Source organism: Phascolarctos cinereus, unplaced genomic scaffold, assembly GCF_003287225.1.
Source record: "Phascolarctos cinereus isolate Bilbo 61053 unplaced genomic scaffold, phaCin_HiC Scaffold_4;HRSCAF=312, whole genome shotgun sequence".
In the NCBI taxonomy this organism is placed as follows: domain Eukaryota; kingdom Metazoa; phylum Chordata; class Mammalia; order Diprotodontia; family Phascolarctidae; genus Phascolarctos; species Phascolarctos cinereus.
The window spans coordinates 250,178,556-250,197,697 of NW_027555847.1; the positions used below are offsets into that span (position 1 = coordinate 250,178,556).

The window sequence follows — 19,142 nt, forward strand, 5'->3', positions numbered from 1 at the left end:
CAGTGGTTAATTGTGGAAGGCAGTGGAGAAGTCCATGACAAATACCTAAAAGCCACTTGTGGGTGACCTAACAACAGGGTGGGTAGACATTGAAACCAATTTGCAATAGGTAGTAAATTAGTCATTGTGTATAATTTCTTAGTAGCCAAGGGAAAGAGATGGGACCTGTGGGCATAAGCAAACGATTCACAAAATCTATGATTTTTGTAAATTTAAAAAAAACGAAGTAAAACAAAAACCAAGCCTCTACTTGACAAAAGGTATTTATTTCTAACACATTTTTAGAAACTTTATTTTTGACTGGACTCAGATTTTGACGTGGAGGCTCTCAGGGAAGACAGTCGACGTCTCTTAGCAATCTGTTCCTGTCGTTTTTCTTTAGCCTCCTAAGTTAAAAAAAAAACTCACATTAAAAGTTTATACTTTATTTGTTCAAAGAACTATGTACACATATATGGAAGTAATATACAATGAGTTTGAATATCACCAAACTTATCACCATCATCCTATCAATCCAGAAGATAAAAATTAGGATTTTTTGAAATTGAGAAAAACCACATATAACTTTACCTTCATTCTCTTGGCCAAAAGCTTAGCATATTCTGCTGCTTCTTCCTTGTTCTTCTGGGTACGTTGCTTCTTCAAAGCAATTCGTCTACGTTTGTGCTGCAAAACTCGGGGAGTCACCAGACGCTGAATTTTAGGAGCCTTGGTCCTGGGTTTCTTACCTATAAAAAAGTAGAATTAATGAATGTTGCTGTTTGTTACACATGAAGTCAAAATCCTAGCCTCCTAAAGACCTATCCCTTTTAACATGAATTTAAAATAATAGGTACCCAAAGCATTTTAAATGCTACTCTGATTAGTAATTGTTTATAAGCAACAAACTTAAGTTATATAGCGCAAAATGCTACAACTTATTTTTAACACTTATTGTGTTAAAACACAACACATTTAACCTTCACTAATTGTTAACATGGGTAAATTCAGATTACACTCTATTTTTAAAAATCTCTAAATAAAATCAAGTAAATGTTTGAGGAATCCTTATTTGTAACTGGAATCCTTAACTGGCAATGCTTACAAATGAAGTCCTAAAAAAATGAGCAAATAAAAGTACTACCAGGGGTTTCTATTTTTTTTTTTGTTTAAGCTACTAAAAACATGGAATAGGAAAAAACTGTAAGCCCTTCAACTATTAAAACATCTATAGTGGAAAATGGAAGGGGGGTGATGGAGAAAATCCACCAACAAAATAATATTTATCCCAATATCAATATAGTTTATTTTCCTATCCTCTTCCATCATACACGAAAACTAAAAATCACTTATGAGAATTTTATTGCTGGATAAAGCTTCACTGATCACCTAATGTGCTCAAATGTTAATCAACTTCCTGGGGAATTTGTAGTTCTAGGCCACTTCAATAAAACTATTATCATTTGTTATTTTTCAATCTAGTCCTTTGCTCATACTTAATTTATGAAATCAAGGACTCATGGAAAAGAAAGGTAATTTATCATATTATCTGTCTTTAAATTTCATTACTGGTTACATGAGAAAACTCAAATCTAGCTAAATGGAACCCCATCACCTGATTACTAGAATTATTTTTTTTAACAAGTTACGTTCAAGAAAATTACACTTACATAGCTACATACCAACCAGACTACCCGATACAGATGCCTTACAGCGTTCTCAAACTTTTTGAGTCAAACTTGTTTAAAAAACAAAAACAATGGAAATAGCATAGCTCCCCTCCAAAAACCTAACAAGGGTACTTCTATTAAACAATTTTTAAATTTATTGCAGAAAAGAATTCCACATTTTAGATGCTATTTGAGACCAATTCAGGAGTCACCTAGAAGAATCCCAAACTCCATCAGTAAGTATCATTTCTTTAAGTTTATTTTTTAAAAACAGATCTAGAAGGTATATACTTTTCATAGCAATTTCCTACCATCACCAGTTAGCTGAACAGACTGTGACCCTGCAGAATCCGTTTCTTTAACCTTTTACTCAAATCTCTTCCTAATATGATTCTGAGGGACTCCACTGGCTTACTGTCCCATAAAGACAAAGACAAAGTTGACAAGTAATAATCCTAGTTCTTGAGCTGCACTTGGCAAGTAAGGTTACATATCAGAGGGGATGTTATAACTTAGAAGACCAAAGTATAGGATCCTGCCTCAGACACTAGGCTGTGCGACCCTGGACAAGCCATTTAACATTTTATTTAGCCTCAGTTCCCTAATCCACAAAATGGAAATGGCACCAACACTGCAAGGTAATAAGGATCAAATAACATGCAAAGCACTTTGCAAACCTTAATGCACTAGCTATTTTATTGTGTAGCTCCTCTAATTTCCCTATCATAGTAGAACCAACAGGGCACATGGTAATGATTAGATTCTTTTAGATAAAGCATAGCTCCAGAATCATATGAACTGAGTAACCTAGTGTTGGGGCACATTAAAAATTAGTGTTTATTAAGGACCTCTTCTAAACATCACTACGATCCCTTGATAACCCACCATACATCCTTCAGAAACAATTCCACCAGTCAAAAGTAGCCAAAATTCTATTGCTTAGGAAGCTCACTCACTAGTATGCAGAAAGACTGATCATAACCGTATAGTCAGTTCCGATCTCACTTCTGCCACTGGCTCAGTATGTGTGTCCCTTTCTCCAGCCCTCCCACAAACCTTCCAGCTCCACACTATTTTAGTGCCAAGCCTACAGTGACAAAGAGCCAATGGCACCACAACAGTAAGATGCAATCTTTTTTTTTTTTAAACCAGGAAACGACACACACACCCCCACCCTGACAAAAGATTTACTTTCTCTACCCCTACCTTCCTTGTTAAGGGGCTTTCTCACAACATACTGCCGGACATCATCTTCTTTGGACAAGTTGAAAAGTTTGCGGATTCTGCTAGCTCTTTTAGGCCCCAGGCGACGAGGCACAGTCGTATCTGTCAGTCCTGGTATATCTTTCTCACCTTTTTAAGAAAGAAGACTGAAAATTATGATACTAAAAATCGGTATTTTCAAACTTCCTTAGATACACGATTATATTCTTCAGCTGTATTATTCAAAGCCCAGGTTATTAGGTTAACTGGAAAAAAATTATCCATGTGCCTTTGAAAAAAACAAAATTATAATGCTCAACAATGATTCTACTGCACTGAAACCCGCTCTTGCTGACAATGCTCATTCACCACAACAAGTTGTTGTATTTGGGCACAAATAGGAAATGTGTTTCCTGAGGACAGGGAAAAAAGAAAAAATCTGAGCCTTGACAAATCATTTACCTCAATTTCTTAATCTGTAAAAATGAAAAGTCTGGACAAGATCTGAAAGGTAACTTGACAAAAGTTCTAATATTCTTGAGATTATATGGGGCAGAGCTAGGTGGCACAGTGGATAGAGTACTGGCCCTGAAGTCAGGAGGACCTGAGTTCAAATCTGGCCTCAGACCAAACATTTGATACTTACTAGCTGTGTGACCCTGGGTGAGTCACTTAACCCCAATTGCCTTAAAAAAAAAAAAGACTATACAGGAATAGTATATGATGCATAAAGGGAAAAAAGATATATGGATAATAAGCTTAATTAAATCAGTCATTATGAAATAAGTCTCTAAGCAGAGTAACCAAAGAGTTAGGGGGAAAAAAATACAAATGCTCACCTTTCTTCACAATAACCAAGTTGAGGACACTCAGGTTGGCATCCACAATGCACCCCCTAACAGATTTACGTTTTCTTTCTCCAGTTCTTCTAGGGCGATAGCAAGAATGGCCCTTACTGAGCAGCAGGCGGACACGTCCGTGAGCCAAAACACCCTGCTTCATGGGGAAACCTTGTTTGTCATTCCCACCACTGATACGGACCACATAACCCTATTGGGGAGACAAAAATCAGTTCATTTTAATGCTTTCATTAGTCATCTTTAAGAGAGGAGAAGATCAATCTTTTCTTTACAACCCAAGTTTTCATCAAAAGGTGAATAAAAGATTCTATCAATAAAATTTTCTTTATCTATCTACTGTATACCCAAAACCTTTTAAGCACTCTTGCTTTGTAAATACACTGCAAAACTAGTGCATTTCCAACCTAAACATTACATCAAAGATCATTGCAGAGCTACTGAGACCGAAATGTCCATTAAATAAGTAATAATCAGAGGTAACTAGTCTTCCTTATTTTGAAATGCCATTTCCTAAACACATTGCCTACACCTTCCATCATAACTCTCAATGGTCATACATTAAAAATGACATTCCAATATGAATTCAAATTAATTTTCACCTTCCATTCTTCACCCAGAGCATCAGCAGAAACTTCAGTGGCCATCCGTTTCTCATAAAAGGTCCGTAGCTTTCTCTCATCATCAACTTCGATGAGTTTCTGACAGCCAGTGGCTGGGAAAGAGATGTTGAGCTAGAAATTAAAACAAAAAAGCAAAAAACAAAAAAAACAGTCAATGTAAAGACAGAAAAGTATAGCATTAGATTTTAGGCCAGATGATCGAGGTTCAAATCTGGTCTCCACTACTATTTGTGACCTTTGGAAAATAATGGCTTTTATTATCACAAAGTCATAGATTTAAAGCTGAAAGAGAAGAGATCCTCTAGTCCACACCCCTCATTTTTAAGGATGAAGCCATTGAGATCCAGAGAAGAGCTTGTCTTAAGATCACACAGGGCTTCTGAATGGAAAGAAGTGCTTTCCTATGCCATGCTCCTATTGGAAGTGCGTTTATCTGTGAAATGATTAAAGGACCTTTCAAGAAGTTCCTGATGACCCAGTACTCCCATGAAACCATCAGTCCCCTTTCCTCCAACAGAAAATATGACACTGGCTTTTAATAGGAAAACACTGTCAGTAGGCATCAAGTCAAAAAGTATTAAGCTCCTATGTGCCACAAACACTGGAGTTACAGAGAAAGACACAAACACTGTCTGGGCCCTCAAGGAACCCACATTCTAACGGGGGTGGGGGTGATATGTTTTGACAAAACTAGCAAACCATTATTATTAATAATAACAGTAGTTAACATTTACATAGCACTTATTAAGGGCCAGGCACTACTAATCACTTTGCAAGTATTACCCCATTAGATACCTGGGAGGTGGGATTATCCCCATTTTACAGACGAAAGTGAGGCAAACAGTGGTTATTAAGGTGACTCGCCCAGGTTCAGACAACTAGTAACTATAAAGACATATACGTAAATAAGAGCGAAGGTACTAGCAGGGGGAAGGTCCAGGAAAATTGGTTTTTATTTGGGGCTTGGAGGGAGCGCATTCCCAGCGTGGGGGGTGGCCAAAGAAAACTGCCCGCGGAACTCGTCTTTTTCGGGGATTGCCCTTCCGGCCTCGGCCCCCTTTCAAACACTTGGGCACGGGGTGCAAATCATCCAGACTCGCTCGCAGCCGCCAAGCGTCCATCACCGAGCAGCAGGAATCACCCAGCGTCGGATCTGCGGGTTCGAGCCAGCTCAGGCGCAGCGCCCAGGCCTCCTGGGGCCGGCAAAGTCGCCACGCTCCACCATGATGCTCGGGCCGGGGCCGACGCAATCCCCCGCCATCCTCTCTTCCCCAGCGTCCCCGCCACCGACGGCAATCAGCTTCTCCTGCCCCTGCCTCTGGTCCACACAACGCCGGGGTCGAAGAGGGGAAAGGGCAGCGGGAAGACTGCCTTAGGAGGCTCGCACTGCATGCCCCGCTCCCGTCCCGGCATGCCCTACCTTCATCTTTACACAGCCGCCCGCTTCAGATCTGCCACGGGAAAGAGACTCGACTTCCGCTCCCTCCGGGTCACATAGGCTCTCGCAGATCCCGCGAGATTTTGCGGGAGGACGTAGTCATTCATAGGCGGGACTTCCTGGGAAAGGGAGGCGGTAGGAAAGAGCGGATTGGTGGAAGTGGGTTTCCCGAGAGCCTTCGCTCTGGCTGAAGGCTTTCCCTGAAGTCGTACTGGCGTAGAGCCTGCGACTTCGGTAGCGTCTTCTTCTTCCGGCGCTTGTTGCAAACTTCTGCGGTGGGGTGTGTTGGGTCCGCGTCGGCCTGAGTTAGGTCTGAGGGCTGAAGTGTGGAGCCCGGCCTTTGGCGACTTTCAGACGGGACGTCCAGAGAGCCCGAATCCCAGTCGTCCTGGCCCCAACTCAGTTTCTCTCCAGCTTTGCCTTTTGGTTTCCATGTCAGCACTGCGCGGGCGTGGGAAGGGGCCCTCTTCCTCCCTTCTCCGCCCCCTCCCCTTGTCTTTTTTCGGTCCCCGTCTGGCGCCTCCCGCTTCATCACTTCCAGGTGCCATCGAGTTACTTTACTTCTCTTGCCTCCCCATTCGCATGCTCCACCTTCCAGGCAAACAGGTCTCTTTGCCATATGAGACACTCAGCGACCACCTCCGTGTGTAGGATTTGTTTATTCCTCGCCTTTTTCCCGAAGAATTCCTAACTTTGTGTCTAAAAGAAGCAGAGAATACTTAGCTTTAAGACTCGGCTCGTGGGCCATGTTCTGCCCGAAACCTTTTCTTCAGCTTCACTCCCCAATTTGTTAACAAGTATATACTTTCTCTGTTTTGTATTTACTTATTTTTGTACGTATCACATTCCCTCAGTTAAATATAAAGTTTTTGAGGGCAGAAGCAGTGTTTTTGTTTTTTTTAACGTTGAAGCCCCAGCATGGAGCATCAAATTAACGTCAGTCTTCTGGATATGTCCATTTTCCTGGCTTCAGCTATGACTTCTGAGGGCGATTCCTAAATCTCTACTACCCAACATGAGCTTTCACCCATGTCTCATCGTCACTCCGCTACAGTAATATCAGTAACTCATGTAGCACCTTAAGATTTACAAAGCGCTTTCCTTACAAGAACCCCCCTAAGCTAAGTAGTGCAAGTAGTAGTATCCCTATTTTTCTAGGTGAGGAACCTGAGACCCGAAAGATATTAAGTGAATTACCCATAATCACTCTTATTTCCAATTGTCTATTAATAGTGAGACATTTGATCACTTCCCCTCGGTGGGCCTCAGTTTTCTCAAATGTAGAGGTATTGGGGACCTCCGAGGTCCTTCTCCCTCTAGGTCTTATGATCCTTTTTGCCCACCCTAATAAATTGGATTCCCCTCCTTATTTTGCTTTTCTCCCTCAGTAATGTCAATCTTTATGTCGTTCTCCTAAACCAGAAGCCTTATGTAGAATTACAACTATCTTTTATATCCACATTGTCATCCCTAGCTTATTTCTTCCATATAGATTCCATTCCCAGTGCTTCCACTTCAGTCCATTCACAGAGACACCCTAAAATGAATATCTTATACCAATTTTCTTACCACTTATATCTCCTCTTTGTACTATTACTGGACTGATCTCTCCTAACCACTTTTAATCACATTTTAAAATATTTCCTTTGCTATTATGCCATTTCTTCCCCTTCACTGTCGGACTTCTTGAAAAGTTCTGCATTTGAGGCTTCTAATTCTTTACCAGCCACTGTAGTCAGGGTCTTTGAATCTAGTGTCTGGCTCCACCATTTTACTGAAACTGTTCTCTCAGAGGTCCCATGACCTAATCATCACATTCTATGGCATTTCTTCGGTAATCTTTCTTTTTTTATTTTTGGCTAGGCAATGGAGTTAAGTGACTTGCCCAGGATAACACACCTAGTAAGTGCTGTGTGTTTGAGGTCACATTTGAACTCAGGTCCTCCTGAATCCAGGGCTGGTGCTCTACCCACTGGGCCACCTAGCTGCCCCTTAATCTTTCTTGACCTTTCTGTGTCACCCAACTGCATCCTTCTGGGTAGTCTGTGCTTCAGAAATACCATGCTTTGTGTAATTTCCTACAATTCTACTATTCTAATTCTTTGGATAACACCTCATCTTCTTCCTGATCCTCCATGGCTCTGTTTTGACTTTCTTATTCATTCCCATGGCTTAAACTATCACCCCTGTGCGGGTAACTTCAAAAACTTTATCTCCAATCTTGACATCTATTCTGATCGTTAGGCTTGGATCTATATAGGATCGCTACCTTCACCTCTCAGGAGCTTCACAGATTTAGTATGTCCAAGATCAAGCTTACTATCATGCCACTAACCTTACTCCTAATAACTTTACCATTCCTGTTTGTAGTTCCACTATCCAGCTAATCTTCCATATTTTAAACTTTGATACTAACTTGACTTTTCCTCATCTTTTATAATCATTCACTTAACAAAATCTCATTGATTCTGCCTCTGCAAAATCCACCTCGATATAGACCCTCATCACCCTTGTAGTAGCCTCCTAACAAATAATTACCTCCATTCTGTCCCTCCTCCAGTCTGTTCCTCATATTCCTCATAGTGTGCCTCACTAATCTTTCTGACGCGCTTTTGTTCCAAAGTCTTCATTCTCCTTGTTGCCTACTAAATGAAGTTCCAACTTCCTTGCCAGTCATTTGGCGCCCCATCCACCCACAATCTAGCACAACTCCATCTGTCCTATCATCTCATGTTATTCCCTTGCATACATTCTGTGCTACAGCCAAACTGATCTGTGCTCTACAGATGCCTTTCAGTCTCCTGCTTTCCATTGTTCCCATTTCCTTCCTCCTTTTTGCTTGTTGGATTTCTACCCACCCCCCTCTTTTAAAGTACAACTCAACACCAACTACTCCATGAAGACTTCCTTGATTCTCCCAAACCATCCCTTGTCAATAACTACATTTTCTCCCTCCACAATATCTCATATTGTTACCTTTTCTCTACTTATATAGCCTAGTTCACCACCTCTTTCCTGTACTATTAAAATAGCCTCCTAACTGATCTCTCTACCATAAGTCTTACCCTTTTCTAATTCATCTCCAACACAGACTATTTAAAACAGAGTCCTTAATGTCATTTAAAAAAAAAAAGTCCTCAGTTTTTGCTTGCTTGCTTTCTTCCTCCTCCTCCTCCCCACCTCGCCTTCTCTTTCTCCAAATCCCACTACTGATCAGCACGGAAGTTTGACCTGTTTCATATTTCTGACCCAGACCGGTATGCCTTTGCTTGAGTTAGCCTGGTGACCCTCTACTCCAAGTGCTCACCATTTTAGTGCAGATACCAGATAGGCTATAGTCTTACTGGAGCTCAGAATTCCTGATCTCAAGCAGTCCACAAATTATAGCCTCCCCAGCAGCAAGGATCACAAGCATTTACATCTTCCTCTCCCTCCCTCCCCCCGTTTCTATCAATGAAATAAATAATGAATAAATAATTTGATATGCATATCTGATGTTTATTAAACAAATATTTAATATAAAGAGCCTAGCCGAGTAGACTGAGAGGAGGTTAGTCTTTATCATGTCTAAGATCAAATACAAACTCTTTGGCAGTTAATGCTTTTTACAACCTTTCTTCAACCTACCTTTCTAGACTTATAAATTATTCTAGCACTCTATGATCCAGCCAAACTGGCCTTCTCACTGTTCCTCATGTGAAATATTCCATTTCACAGATTTGAAGTTTGGAAGAAAACTCAATGGCCATTTAGTCTAACCAATACACAAAAGGAATCCCTGCTATAGCATACCTAAAAAGCAACTGTCTTGGGTTTTCTCAAAGACATCCAAGGAAAAATAACTTACTACCTCTTTAAGAAGCCTGATCTACTTTTGTACATTTCCAATCATTTGGAAGTTTTTCCTGTTCAGTCATGTCTAACTCTTGGTGACCTCATTTGGGGTTTTCTTGGCAAAGATACTGGAGTAGTTTGGCATTTTCTTCTTCAGCTCCCTTTACAGATAAGGAAACTAAGGCAAATAGGGTTAAGTGACTTGCCCAGGGTCACACAGCTAGTTAAGTGTCAGGGCTGGATTTGAACTCTGGTCTTCCTAACTCCAGGCCCAGCACTCTCTCTCCTTTGACATCTAACTCCCTGTTATAATACTTCAAATACTTAAAGAGTGTTATCATTTCCCCCTGAGTACGCACATTGATGAGATCATGAATCTATTGGAATATTGAAGGTTTCTTTGTTTTCAGGTAGACCTGTGATTTTATTGATATGGGAAAATTCTCCCTACCAATATAAATCAATATTTTCTTTGCAACTTATAGTCTTGGAAATTAGCATGGGGCACTGGGAGGTTCATTGATTTTCCCAGAGTCATACAGATAGTATGTGTCAGAAGACTTGAACACAACTTCTTGACCTTGAGGCTAGCTCTCTGTCCACCACTTCTTGCTGCCCCTCAAAAGTAAATATTAGGAGCTGGGGGCAGTTGGAAAGGAAATATAATATTATAAATTAAAAATGTAAGAGATACTGCTGACTTGGTTGTTTAAAATATTTTAATTCCTACCTAAAGTTTGAAGAAGAGGCATTGGAGAAAAACCCTAACTGTAATCATTGAAGTAACTTTCTAACAAGTCCAACTTAAACATCTGTCATAGTAACTGAGGTCCCTGTATTATTTCTCTATACCTAAGAACCTACCTTATGCCTCAATTCCTCTCACCAGTGCTGGGGACTACAACCTTATACTATTTTTCAGTTTTTACAGCTATGTCAATATTACCCACGGCAATACCTTCACAATGTCAGATGACTAGTTACCTGGATCTCAGTCGTGGTTCTGACAAGCTGTGGGATCTGGACTCCTCCACCCCTTGAACTTTCCCACAGACTTCGAGAACCCAGGTTCACCAGAGGCATCCAGCCCATCCCAGTCAATAATACTTTGAACTGCCCTTTCATTGTGGCCCCAACCCAGCCCAGCCCTTCATTCTTGATTACCTCCAACCCAGTCCCTGAATTTTCACTTATGTTTCAGTAACCCAGATCACTGGTGCCACTGCCCAAGGCATCTGGCCCACTCCAGCCCACCTTGATTACTTAATTAGCTTACTTGACGCTCCTTAATCCCATACAGACCCCTTTTCTCAGTTACTTCCACCCCAGGCTACTTGCCATTCCTAGATCCCATCCAAATCGCCTCACAATCTTTTTCCCTATGGAAATATCAATCTTGTCCTTATCAAATGCACACTCACTAGGAGTCTGGCCCTCTTATATTGGCATCACAAATTAACTTGCTACTTCGACTAGAAGGTTTGAATGGTTGAATTCTTTTGAGGCAGACCTACGCCCCATACCCTTGCATTTCAGGGTTAAGAGAGAAGTTTTCCTGACATTTTGCCCTAGCCACAATTTCTGGGATTTTCCAAAACTGCTTATCCTTCCCTGATGACCTATGAAGTCACCCCCTGAGTACCAGTACTGACAATAATTCTTGACCAGAGAATATTGAGGTTTTCACATCTCATTTTACAGATAATAAAGTCACCAACTGTCATAATATCTCCATATTGTGGCTTTCTGGATTGTAAATCTTTTGATGATAGGGACCATAAAATGTACCATTGTATCCTCAATGCCTAATAAAGTCCCCTGAATTCAGTTCTGTATATGCTTAATCGGTATCTGTTTTTGATGATACTTTTTCTCCCCTTTCTTTCCTGGGCAATTAAATTTTTTTTAAATTTTTTTGTCCACCAAAACAAAGATTTAAATACTATTCTCCTTCATGCACAATATATTACAGACTAATTGGAACTATTCACCAAATTAAATGTTCTATCCCCCTCTTTAGTGCATTTTTACAAACAATTCCTCATTCCTGGAACACATTGCCTCTCCTCACCTCTTAAAATCCTTGTTTCTTCACTAATGCATTGTTGGTGGAGTTGTGAAATGATCCAACCATTTTGGAGAGCAATTTGGAACTATGCCCAAAAGGCTATAAACATGTGGATACCCTTTGACCCAGCAATAGTAATTCTAGGGCTATATCCCAAAGAAATCATATAAATGGGAAAAGGACCCATATGTACAAAAATATTTAGAGCAGCTCTTTCTGTGGTGGCAAAGAATTGGAAATTGAGAGGATACCCATTAATTGGAAAATGGCTGAACAAGTTGTGGTATATGAATGTAATGGAATACTGTTGTGCTATAAGAAATGATGAACAGACTGACTTCAGAAAAACCTGGAAAGACTAGTATGGTCTGATGCCGAATGAAATGAGTAGAACCAGGAGAACCTTGTACACAGTAACAGCCATGTTGTGCGATGACTAATATTGATAGACTTAACCCTTCTCAGCAATACAAGGATCTAAGACATCTCCAAAGGCCTCCTGATGGAAAATGCTATCCACATCCAAAGAAAGAACTATGGAATTTGAATGCAGATTGAAGCATACTGTTTGCTATTTTTTTCTCTTCTGTTGAGTTTTGTTTCCTCTTTCTGGTGGTTCCTCCTACTGGTTCTAATGTTTACTTACAATATCACTAATGTGAAAATATGTTTAATAAGAATGTATATATATATAGCCTGTGTCAGATTGGGCCATCTTAGGGAGGGTGGTGGGGAGGAAGGGGGAGAAAAATTTTAAACTCAAAAGCATATGGAAGTGATTGTTGATAAATCAAAATAAATTAATTTTTAAAAAATCCTTGTTTCTTTTGTAGTTTACTCAGGTATCACCTCCATGAAGCCTTCCCTGATTCTTACTCTGCCCCAGACAACCACCTCAACTCTGGATCTTCCTCATTTTTCTAGGTTCCATGTAGGGTATTTGGGGTGATCATAATTATGTAAATATGGCTCAGATTCCCACTCTGATGCATGCTTTTTGATGTACCAGACAGGTCCCTTAAATCAAAAATAGGTAGGTGACTCTACCAAGTATTTAAATGAAATCAAGATTAGCAAGATAAATAATAGTAGGAATCAAATAGTGGAATCATTCTCATACACCCCTTCCACAGGCAAGTAGGTAGTATTTCCCCAGGAAAGATATTTCTCCTGTATAATCAGATGGAGTGGAGAAAAAAGTCAAGCATTCTGCATTTCCTTTAGGTTTGGCACTAACAATAGATGCTGAGACCTACTACAGCCTCTAGAGTATAGACATTCACTTCACTGGCTCTAGGATCACCAGGCTTTTGCCAGAACTCCTGGGTTCTACGATACTATTGCTATTTTGCCCAGGTAATTCTTCTTCTTCCTTTTATAATGACTTCAACCTGGCTGTGTCTTCCTGGATCTGATACTCCCTGCACTCTAATACTACTTATATCCTGTCACACCCTCCTCTATAATAAAAAGCCTCCTGCCACCATGTGGCAGACAGAAAACCAGAGTCTATAAATAGAGTAAACTAAAATTTGAAGATATCTTAATGTCATTTTAAAAAGAAGAAAGAAACCCTCTTTTTTTTTTTTGCTTGCTCACTTTCTCCTTTTCTTCCTCCCTTCTGCCCTCTTTCTCCTAATCCCACTACTGCTCAGCACAGGAGTTTGCTGCTTCATATTTCTGACTGGATCAATATACTCTTTCTTAGGTTAGCCTGGTGACCCTCCACTTCTGAGGACTCACCATATTAGTGCGGACACCAGATAGGCTTTAAGTCTTGCTGAAGCTCGGAATTCCCTATCTAAAGCAAATCCACAAATCGTAGCCTTCCCAGCAGCTAGGATCACGAATGTGTACATGGGACCTCTCCACCTCTTCTCTATCAATGTAAGTAAAGATTCTAGCCAAGTAGGCTGAGAGGGCATTAGGAACTCTAAGTCAGGAGGTACTAATAGTTGCAAGGCTGAAAGTTAATGCTTATTATTATTACTATCCTACTATTATCATAACAGGTTATGACACATTCCCTAGCCAATGTTTTCTTGCAGAACAACAACCAAGAATGTTGGCACCCGAGGCAAATTGAGTTGAACAGGAAGGATATTATAGAAAACAATCTACTCATAAGTGGATAAGGAAATGCTGAAAGAAGGGGTGGCCTCTCTCCCCAGGGTCCAAACTCAGCCATTTCAGTGAGGTGGGGAGTGGGGTGGAGGAACAGCTGTGGGATAATGTGGTTCCCGAGAAAATAATGGGAGAAGACTGCCCCAACCTCAGCACCCTGACAGCAAAGCCCACCCTAGTTACAGCTTGGAAAGTGATGGCTGGGCTGCTTAGAGATTCTAGTAACAAGACCTGGGTTAGGCCACTGTACCTCAGGGTGGTGCAGGTTTGCTGACAATTGCTTGTAAGATGTGGTGTAGAGACAATAGTTATATTGAGAACTTTTGTTATTGTTAGTCCTTCCTTCTCAAAGAGGACAAGTAACATCACATGGATGATGTCTTGACTTGCTCTTGAATTGTGAGGAGTGTGTGTAGCTAGGAGGATGAAGGGAAGTAACCATGTGCAAAGGTACCTTGGCACAGCATCCTGTTCACCCATTCTAGGTACGACTCTGCTTGGCATCGTCGTTCTTCTTTCCTGCAAATCACAGGAAGTAGAGTATCCTCTCTCCTCACTAAATCTTATCCCTCTGCTTGTACTTCACAGCCTTTCATGCATCTCTACTCTATCTTTCCTACTCCATTGACGCCTCATCTGGCTTCAGATACCCTTAAGTCTCTCCAGTCCTAAAAAAGATTCTCTTTTACCTGGCTATCATTGCATTTTTCTCCTCCTTTGCATTACTAAACTTGAAAAAATTGTTTATACTCAGTGCCTCCATTTCTTTGACGATTCACTCTCTCCATTATCTGCTTGCATTCTTCTGAAGCTTCTCTTTTAAGTGTCACTAATAACTTTGCTAACTCTGCTAATAACTAAACACAGTGGCCTTTAAAAAAAATTAAGTGGCCTTATCCTCCTTGACTTTTTGGCTGCTTTTGACCCAGATGACTACTCTATCCTCCTTCCGCTTTAAAACGTCAAGTTCTCTCAGCTCTACCTTTCTAATAATTCCTGCTCCTTCCCTGGCTTCTAATCTTGTTATTGTGCAGTAGGTGGAGCACTGCACCTGGATTTAGGAATACCTACTTCAAATTTGACCTCAGATATTTTACTAGCTATGTGACGCTGGGAAAATCACTTAGCCTTTCTCTGCCTCAGTTTCCTCATCTGCAAAACTCTCCCGGGGTTGTTGTGAGGATAAATGAGCCAATATTCATAAAACACTTTGCAAACCTTGAAACACTATATAAATGGCAATTACTCTTATAAATGATATACTTAAACATTATATAATTCCCTCATTTATTGCTCTTAATTCTTTTAATTTGAATTCAAGTTTGTTGGCTACAATCACTGTAACTCTATGTGTTCTTGAACTATCTTAACTAAAGTAAAGTTTAGTTTACCCTATCATCTCACATTTGACTTTTGGCTGTAGATATGTTTCTTGTAGGCAACATATTATTCAGTTACATTTTTGAACCATTCTATAAAAAGAAAACAAATTTACTTACGTTCAAAGTTTTAATTATTAGCTGCATGGGGGGGTGTAACACTCCTAAGAGCTCCCCAGCCAATGAAATCAGAGGTCAAGACAAAGGAAAAAAAGTAGGTATCCTTCTCTGTCTTGGCATCCCACTGGTATTTGGTTTCATTGTGGAAATTAATTTTCATCTTTTCCCTCCATGAAATGCACTTTGTTATTTGATTTATAGTCTTTGCCTGGTCTATTGGTACAAAGAATTTAACATAGACAGAATAGCAAAGTAAATCATAGTGAAAAATAACCAATGGAATCATTCTCAGTCACACACAAGATCATATTCAAATGGGTACAATTTCCCACAGACTTATGAAGGAGAGAGAACAAAAACCTCACAAGCATTTATTAAACACATGCCAAGCACTGGACTAGGTACTTAGGATACAAAGACAGATATCAAACAGTCCCTACTGTCAGAGAGGTTACACTGTGTTGAGGAGACAATACATTCGTCTATAAATATATGCAAAATAAATACAAGATAATTTGGGGGTAGGCACTCAACACGTGGGAGAGATCAGGAAGGGTCTAGTGTAGGAGGTGGCCCTTGAACTAAGTTTTGGAGAAAACTGGGGATTCAAAGGGGCAGAAGTGAGGAGGAAGAGCATTCCAGGTTTGGGGGGCAACTATGCAAAGCTGAGGAGATGGGAGGTGAAATGTTGTATGTGAGGAATAGCAAGTATGTACAGGGGAGGAATGTATGATAAAGCTGGAAAGATGGTTTGGAGCCAGGCTACAAAGGGCTTTAAATGTCAAACAGAAGAGTTTGTATATGATCCTAGAAGCAATGGAGAGCCACTGGAATTTATTAACTAGGAGTGCCATGGTCAGACCCATGCTTCAGGAATTTTACTTTGGCAGCTGTGTGAAAAATGGATTGGAGAAGGCATAGACTTGCTATAAGGAGACTAGTTAGAAGATTTTTTTTGGGGGGGGCCAGGCAATCGGGGTTAAGTGACTTGCCCAGAGTCACACAGCTAGTAAGTGTCAAGTGCTGGTCTGAGACAGGATTTGAACTCAGCTCCTCCCGCAGAAGATTATTTCAACAATACAACTGAGACGCGCACTTTAGTTTTGACAGGCACAATGACGTTTCCATTTTAACCTAGTGTCTACTTTATATTAGTAAATCTTATCTGTATAATGTAATTTTTGATGCATTATTGGCTTAAACCAAATAGCCAAATTAAATATATTGAATACCAGAATATATAAATGATAGTGAAGATTTAAATGCAGCTCATTTAAAAAAAAAAAAGATACACGATGGGCAGCTAGGTGGTGCCATGGATACAGCACCGGCCCTGGAGTCGGGAGGACCTGAGTTCAAATGTGACCTCAGACACCTAACACTCACTAGCTGTGTGACTTTGGGCAAGTCACTTAATCCCAATTGCCCTCACTAAAAAAAAAAAAAAGATACACGTGTACTTTACTATACCTACAGGCATGTATATTTCTTGACTCATTCAATGAAAAGTATCATCAACTCAGAATTATGTTTTCATAATAATGTAGTTTTGAAATTTTAACATGCTGTTCAAAAGATCCGAACCTACACTCAAATAGACACTAAGGGGAACAGCATTAGTGTAATGTTGTCTTGTACCTCTGAGTTAATAAGCAGCTGCTCTTTAAGACCGTGACTCTGCTTTGGTGCGTTGATGTAGGCAAGTGATATCTTTTTCAGATTATAGTGGTCTCCCCTGGACTGCTGTAATTAACATCAGCTATATAGCAGGAGTGTCCTGTATATACAATGAGTGTATTCATGTATTTTAGATTCAACAGAAAAGAAACACAGGTCTAGGATGAGGAATGAGGAAAAATGGTGTGGCAAAGAACGAGTAAAGACTCAAGAATGGCACATGCTATGACAAATGATTTATTCTTCCATCAATATTACTGACGAATTTGGCTATACCAGGTTGATTTCCAATAACATGAAAACTAAAGGGCCTCAAATTGTAATATTTATCTTGGAACCTAAGTCTCTAATATATATTCTTCTTATCATCTTATAAAAGGTGATCCTCAGATATTAAAAATGGGCAAAATAGCACTGACCTATATTAAACAGTACTCACTTTCTTAATAAAGAGACATTGATGTCTAAGAGATAAATGTTTAATATGTTACAAGTCATTTTTAATGTTTGTAAAACAAACAATTATTATTGTAATACATTTCTGGTATACAATGATTTTTTTTTAAAGGCAATTGGGGTTAAGTAACTTGTCCAGGGTCACACAGCTAGTAAGTGTCAACTGTTTGGTCTGAGGTTGAATTTGAACTCGGGGCCTCCTCTCTTCAGAGCCGGTGCTCTATCCACTGTGCCACCTAGCTACTTCAATAGTGATTCTAATTATATTTATTATATAATGTTAATTTTGTGCATAGCTGCTAATTTTTCTGCCCAAATGTTCCAATTATAATATTTTTAGTTTTTAAGGTGTTTTTTTAAGAGTTTGAGTGAAAGTTTTATATTTAGATAAAACAAAACAAAACAAAAAAACAATCCAACTGAGAAGGAGTTTGGGAGACCATCAGTCTTGCTTCATGCTGGAACATTCCTTTCACCTGGATCTATATGCCTCTGCCTCTTGCAGCTCCTTGGTGAGGTGCATAGACTCTGTTACTTGGCTCTACCCAACATACGATCCCATCAAGGCTGGGAAGCTGGCTCTACCTACCATAGCTGTCATCTACTGAAGCTCTTCTTTATTGTGCTGCCCTTTGTTGTATCTGTCATCTGATGAAGATCGCTGTTCTCCAAGCTTCAGCTCTTCTGCGGTTCTAACTGGCCCATGTACAAAAAGGCACTTGAGGCAGCTGTCAAGACTTTGCTGATTCACTTTCCCTTTCCTGCAATAAAAAGTCCCCAACCATCATTTGTAGCTTGGTCAAGGTGAATGAATGACTTTCACCTCTTCCCTGACCCAGGATGCAAATTGTGCACCCCACTCATGGCCTGCCCCTTGCTCTGAGAATTCTGAAACTGAAGATCAAAACCCACTTCCCTTTTCATTTGCCCTTTCAACTCCAGTCAAGCCCCTAGTGCTAGGACATGGCAATATAAATTTCCGAAGAACAGCAGAAAAGTGGGAATGCACATGAAACCATGGATCTCCATTATATCTAACTTAAAGGGATGTTTTTTTGGGGGGTAGAGTGTTGCATATTTCAAATTTAACGTAGTAGTGACTGCACTGCCCTGTACTGATTTGCAATTTCTCCCTTTTTCAATCACGAACTTGAAAAACATCAAAAAGAATGATCACTTCCATATGAAAAGAAGAGAAATAAAGAATGTTATATGAAACCATGAGTATTCATAGTTTTTTCAAGTATGTTATACATTTAAGATGATAATTCCAATACATGCTGCCTGTTAATGTCTCTTAACTTCCTCCTGTACATTTTATAAATGTTTTGGTGATGTGCTTTTCTTTCTTTTGACTTTTTGGAGGGTGGGGCATTGCTATCACTATCCATGGAAGTAAGCACCAGAGATACAAATAGAAAAATCAAGACATTTCCTGATCTCAAAGAGTTCACACTCTTTGGATACAGCATATATAAAAGCAAGTCTGTACCTCGACAGGCAGAAAGGCTCACAACTCCTAAGAGAGTTCAGCATATGGGTGGATGGCAAAGCCCAGCGGTCTTTAGGTTACATAAATTGTTAAGATGACAGTCCCCAGGCACTGCAGGGCATAAAACCACAAAGTCCTGGAGGACCTCAGGTGGCAGTGACATGTCAGATGGTAAAGTCTGGTAGTTCTCCATGGAGTTGTTGATTCCTATCCCATCAAAGT

At 40.1% G+C, this 19,142-nt stretch overlaps 1 protein-coding gene across 1 annotated transcript; it reads right to left on the reverse strand.

Moving 5' to 3' along the window:
- Positions 1-247: 247 nt before the first annotated feature.
- Positions 248-5,856, reverse strand: RPS6 (ribosomal protein S6). The gene is made up of 6 exons (XM_020967390.2): positions 5,753-5,856; positions 4,312-4,443; positions 3,692-3,902; positions 2,856-3,002; positions 571-728; positions 248-386 (listed from the first exon to the last, which is right to left on the reverse strand). Exons 1-6 carry the CDS (start codon positions 5,756-5,758, stop codon positions 291-293), a joined length of 750 nt encoding a protein of 249 aa, XP_020823049.1. The 5' UTR covers positions 5,759-5,856; the 3' UTR covers positions 248-290.
- Between the last annotated feature and the right edge of the window lie 13,286 nt (positions 5,857-19,142).

Bases quoted from the DNA above. Each gene is read 5' to 3' on its own strand.
- RPS6 (XM_020967390.2), bottom strand. The intron at 3,903-4,311 runs GTGAAAATTAAT...TCTCCCCAATAG, and splicing joins CTCTGGGTGAAGAATGGAAG to GGTTATGTGGTCCGTATCAG. The intron at 729-2,855 runs GTAGGGGTAGAG...ACTTTTTTATAG, and splicing joins AAAGCCCCTTAACAAGGAAG to GTAAGAAACCCAGGACCAAG.